At 72.1% G+C, this 5,422-nt stretch overlaps 2 protein-coding genes across 2 annotated transcripts; both read right to left on the bottom strand.

Moving 5' to 3' along the window:
- Positions 1-346: 346 nt before the first annotated feature.
- On the bottom strand, positions 347-646 carry EMIHUDRAFT_315764 (hypothetical protein; the record flags this gene model as incomplete). The annotated part of the gene is made up of 1 exon (XM_005774364.1): positions 347-646. The coding sequence occupies one exon, from the start codon at positions 644-646 to the stop codon at positions 347-349; it is 300 nt and encodes a 99-aa protein (XP_005774421.1).
- Positions 647-766: 120 nt separating this feature from the next.
- Positions 767-1,977, bottom strand: EMIHUDRAFT_469700 (hypothetical protein; the record flags this gene model as incomplete). The annotated part of the gene is made up of 3 exons (XM_005774363.1): positions 767-1,060; positions 1,167-1,388; positions 1,468-1,977. 3 exons carry the CDS (start codon positions 1,975-1,977, stop codon positions 953-955), a joined length of 840 nt encoding a protein of 279 aa, XP_005774420.1. The 3' UTR covers positions 767-952.
- Positions 1,978-5,422: the final 3,445 nt, after the last annotated feature.

The following is a 5,422-nucleotide window of genomic DNA, read 5'->3' as shown; positions in this document are numbered from 1 at the left end:
AGAAGGGGGAGGCCAGGAAGGGGGGTGGACACCTCCCCCCTCGAGGATCCCGGCCGCGCACGGGGAGCAGCCACAGCGACCTCACAAGGGCCATTCAGGCGAAGGCCCGGGCCCGGCCGGAAACCGCCCCCACACCTCGAGCTGTATTCACAGCTCGCCGCAGAGCGCAGCAGTTGCGGGGCCGGACCCGAAGCGGTGCGAGCCTGCCCTTAGCCCTGCCGGCCCCGCCACCCAGCCCCCCCCCCCCCCCGCTCCCCGACCAGCAGCCGTCTCGACGCAGGCCGCGCGGTGCCGATCTCCCGCCTCGAGATCTCCCGCCTCGAGAACTCCTGCCGCCCGCGCGAGGCTACCCTTCAGGAGGCTCCGACAGGGGAGGCACGGACAGGGGAGGGGACAGGGGAGGGCGCCCCTCCGCCTTCAGCTCCGCTCCCCCACCTCCGCCGCCGCCGCAACGAGGAGGCGCGCACCCGCGGGGCGGCGCTCCGCCTCCGCCGCCGCAGCGCTCCCCCTGTGGCCCGCGGCCACACCCGCCGCCGCCGCCGCCGCCGCCCGTCGGCCTCGCACCGGCCGGCGGCGGGCGGATGCACAGCGCGCGGGGCGCGCCGGGTGGGCGGCGCTGATACGGCTGCAGAGAGGCCGCCGCCATCCCGTCGAGAAAGATCGTCATGGACATGGCATCCGCAGCTCGCGAACCGTTTCCACCGAGAGACCGCCTCGCGAGGGTCGTGGTGTCACGCGTGAGAGAGGGCTCGCTCGCTCTCTTGTTCTTGCTATTTCATTGTTTGATTATCTCACCGCCAGGGCCCAAGCCACTTTCGACATCTCTCAGAGTCTTGACGAGACGGCACGCCACACCCGCCGCGGCGTTTTTCGCCGGCTTCCGAGGTCTGAGCTGTGACCGCACCGCACCAAACTGTGAATCTGTGTGCGCCGCTGCGGGCTCGCTGGTCGCTCACCCTGCCGTTGCCTCCGGCAACGCACGCGCGCACTCTCGCAGGTTGTACGCCTTGAGCTCGGCCCACCGCGGCAGCACGCTGACTGCCGCGTCGGACTTGATGACCTGCGGGAGGCGCGCGGGATGACACGCCGCAGGAGAGCAGTGTCGTGGCGGTGGCGTTGGCGGTGGCGGTGGCGTTGGCGGTGGCGGAGGAGCGGTGCATGCGCGCCTCAATCACGACGGCGGCGGAGGGGGCGCGGAGGTTGACGGTCGCCTTGGGCGCGACGGCGTGTACCGCCGCCGCAACCTCCCGGATCACGCTCTCTTTGTCGACGGCTGTGTTGTGCCTCCGCCGCCACTGGACCGCAAAGGTGCCGCCAAACCCGGCGAGAGGAGCGAGCAGCGGCTGGAGCGCAGCCACGATGGCGGCGGGGGTCGCGCCGCAGACCGCCTGCGGGCAGGAGAGGGAGGCCTCGCGACGGCGGGCGCTCGCCACCTCCCCCCTCCCCCTCCCTCCGGCCCGGCTCCACCTGCACCGGAAGCAGCCGGATCACGTGCGGCGCGCTCGACTCGCCCCGTGCCTGCGCCTCGCCGAGCGCGCGGCTCGCAATCTCAGTCGGGTCGTCGGCCTCCTCGCTGAACCGCAGCAGCACCGTCCCCGCGCAGCCGGTCTGCGCCACAGAGAAGCGCTTTGCATGTGCCGTGCCGCCGCCGCCGCTACCGCCACCCTCGCCACCGCCCTCCTTGAGGGCCGCCAGCTCGGCTGCAAGCTTGTCACCAGCGGTTCCGCTTGCCGAGCCGCCGTCGCCGTCGTCACCACCGACACCGCCGTCGCCGGCGGCAGCGCCGCCGCCAGCCAAGTCGTCGAGCAGCCTGTAAGCCTCTTTGATGGCCTTGTGCTCGAGGTGCGTGTCGCAGGTGATGAGGACGCCGCGCATGCCGCGCGAGAGCTCGCACACGCCCGGCGTCGGGGCTACGTACCGCCGCTTCGCGTGCGAACCACCGCCACCCTCGCCACCCAGGCGCTTGTTGCCGCCCATCGTGATGCGTGCAATTCTTTTTCTCTCGCTCGCCCCATGGGCCCGGCCGGGCGGGGCCGGCCGCATCGCGCTCTCAGCGGAGGGTTTAAATGGGAAAAGAAAACACCGGCGGTTAGCCGCCGTTCGCCCGCCGCGGCGTGTGTGTCCCGGAGCAGTCTTAGATGGTCCCCGAGCAGGACAGCGCGGCGCCGCCTCCAGCGCACGGTGCCGAGGCGGCGCCCACCGCGGCCGATTTTTCCGAGGCAGTTGTTGGAGGTGACGACGCGACGGCGTCCCCTTCGGGCAGTGGCGACGCCTACGAGCCGGCGGAACGCGACCCGTTTGCCACAGCAGCGGACGACGATCCTTCGGGCAGCGACGAGCCTAGCGCCTTTGGCCGGATCATCAGCGGCACAAGCGTGGCGCCTGGACCGGCGGCGCTGCCGGACGACTTCAGCAGCGAGGCGCCCGGCTGGGATGCGGCGGCAGGGGGTGCTGCCGGCGGGGAGGGTGGCGAGTCTGCCTCGCCTGCCGCGGCTCGCCCTGAGGGCGGCGGCAGCAGCCCTCCTCCGGAACCGTTTGTGACGGAAGAGGGAGCGGAGGAGGCCGTCGCCGATTCCTCTGTTGCTGCCGCCGACGAGGTTGGCGCAGAGCCCGCGGTGTGCTCGACGCCATCGGTGCAGCCTGGGCCCGCCGAGACGCGCGCCCAGCTGGTCGCCGCGCAGGAGGAGGCGCTCGCGGCGGACGACTTTGACGAGGCGGAGCGGATCCAAGCGCAACTCGAGCAGCTGCAGCAGGAGGAGCAGCTGCCGAGGGCGGAGGAGCAGGTGCCGCAGGAGGAGCCGTCGCCGGAAGAGGTCTCTTCTGCCTCCTTCGACGACGCCACTCCAACCATCGATGCCGCCGCCGCGCCTGCCGCCTTTGGCTCTGGCGACTTCGGTGGGGCTGCGGCTGACGAGGCCGCCGCGCCTGCCGCCTTTGGCTCTGGCGACTTCGGTGGGGCTGCGGCTGACGAGGCCGCCGCGCCTGCCGCCTTTGGCTCTGGCGACTTCGGTGGGGCTGCGGCTGACGAGGCCGCCGCGCCTGCCGCCTTTGGCTCTGGCGACTTCGGTGGGGCTGCGGCTGACGAGGCCGTGTCGCTGCGGAGGGTGGAGGCGGGCTCGTCTGCGTTCGACGCCTTCGGAGAGGAGGAGGAGGAGGAGGAGGAGTGGGCAGACGTGGCCGAGGGGGGCGAGCGGGAGGCGAGCGACTTCTCCGACTCGCACGCCTTCGAGGACGGCGACGACGCGGATTGGGCCGACGTCAGCGCGCCGATGTCCTCCGGCGAGGAGATCTCCCCCGTCGGCGTGCGAGAGGGCGAGAGCGCCTCCCGCTTCGGAGAGCAGGCGTCCGCCTCCTTCGACCCGCCGGACGGAGCCGACCCGTTTGCGAGCGGAGAAGCTTCGGCCAGCTCGACCACCTTCGCTGGCTTCAGCGATGGCGGGTCGGCGGCGGCGTCCTTCGGCACGTCTTCCGCCGCCGGCGGCGGTGCAGCCGAGTTTCCAAGCGAGGACGGCTTCGGCAGTACGTCGTTCGGCGGCAGCGAGTCGGGCTTCTTCGCGTCGGGCAGCGGCGGCGGCGGCGGCGCCTCCTCCGGCTTCACCGACTCCGAGTCCGCTCCTGAGCCCGCGGCGGCGGCGTCCTTCTTCCCTTCGGACGGGTTCGGCGATGCGCCGGCCGGCGACGGCGGGTTTGGCGCAGGCGGCCTCCGGGCGGTGCCAGCAGGCCGCCTCTGCTAGCTGCGCACAACGAGTCCCTCTCACGCCGTAGGCTTCGCTACGTCCTTCGGTGGCGCCGAGTCTGGCTTCTTCTCGTCCAGCGCCGGTGATGAGTCGCCTCCACCACCAGAGTCCTCCTCCGGGTCCATTCCGGCGGCGGCGGGCGAGGCGGCGGCGGCTGCGTCGTTCTTCCCGACCGGCGGGTTTGGCGATGCGCCGGCCGGCGACGGCGGCTTCGGCGATGGCGGCTTCGGCGACGGTGGCGCCGGCGCAGGCAGCCCCAGCTTCGCTGCGAATCCCGTCTCAGCCGGGCGTGAGGCATGACAGAGCTCTTAACGCCATAGGCTCCACTGCATCGTTTGGCGACCCCGAGTCCGGTTTCTTCTCGTCCAGCGCCGGTGATGAGTCGCCTCCACCACCAGAGTCCTCCTCCGGGTCCATTCCGGCGGCGGCGGGCGAGGCGGCGGCGGCTGCGTCGTTCTTCCCGACCGGCGGGTTTGGCGATGCGCCGGCCGGCGACGGCGGCTTCGGCGATGGCGGCTTCGGCGACGGTGGCGCCGGCGCAGGCAGCCCCAGCTTCGCTGCGAATCCCGTCTCAGCCGGGCGTGAGGCATGACAGAGCTCTTAACGCCATAGGCTCCACTGCATCGTTTGGCGACCCCGAGTCCGGTTTCTTCTCGTCCGGCGCCGGTGATGAGTCGCCTCCACCACCAGAGTCCTCCTCCGGGTCCATTCCGGCGGCGGCGGGCGAGGCGGCGGCGGCTGCGTCGTTCTTCCCGACCGGCGGATTTGGCGATGCGCCGGCCGGCGACGGCGGCTTCGGCGATGGCGGCTTCGGCGACGGTGGCGCCGGCGCAGGCAGCCCCAGCTTCGCTGCGAATCCCGTCTCAGCCGGGCGTGAGGCATGACAGAGCTCTTAACGCCATAGGCTCCACTGCATCGTTTGGCGACCCCGAGTCCGGTTTCTTCTCGTCCGGCGGTGCCACCGCCGCCCCGGACTGCAAGTCGGCGCCGCTGTCCGAGCCCAGCTCCTCGGCCTCAGCGCCAGCGTCATTCTTCGCTGCCGGAGGGTCCGGCGACGCGGCGGCGGGAGATGGCGGTTTCACGGCTTCCTTCGACAGCGCCTTCGGCGTCGGCGGTGGCGGCGGCGGCGGCGGCGGCGAGAGTTTCATCGAGTCTGGCGGCGAAGTTGGCGCAAGCACTGCGAAAGAGGAGCTCGACGCTCTGGTCCGCGAGCTAGTCGCTGGTGGCTTTCCGGAGGAGGTTGTGAGGGAGGCGTTGGCCGCCACCAACAACGATCGGTTGGCCACGCTGGACCGGCTGGCGACGCTGCCGGTCGAAGCTGGTGGCGTCGTCAAGGCGCCCGCCCCCTCCAAGCCGGCGGCGGCGGGGCGGTTCGCGAGCCTCTTCGGCAAGAAGAAGGAGCAGCCGAAGTCGGGCATCGTCCGGCCTGCTCCCGCCGCCCGCCCTTTCCCCGCCTTCCAGCAGCCGCCGCCGCCGCCGCCGAAACCGCCGCCGGAGCAGCAGCAGCGCGACGGCGCTCCGGCTGACTCGGAGCAGGCGGCCGCCGAAGAGGCTTTCCTCGCGCTGCGCGCCGACCCCGCATTCAAAGGCACAAGCGACAGCGCGATCAGGGCCGCCATCGCAGCAGCGGCCAAGAACAAGAAGGCCAAGGAGGCTCAAGAGCAGGCAGCCGGCGAGACCGAGCC

Source organism: Emiliania huxleyi (genome assembly GCF_000372725.1).
Source record: "Emiliania huxleyi CCMP1516 unplaced genomic scaffold EMIHUscaffold_313, whole genome shotgun sequence".
NCBI lineage: Eukaryota > Haptophyta > Isochrysidales > Noelaerhabdaceae > Emiliania > Emiliania huxleyi.
This window is presented reverse-complemented; position numbering and strand designations above follow the sequence as displayed.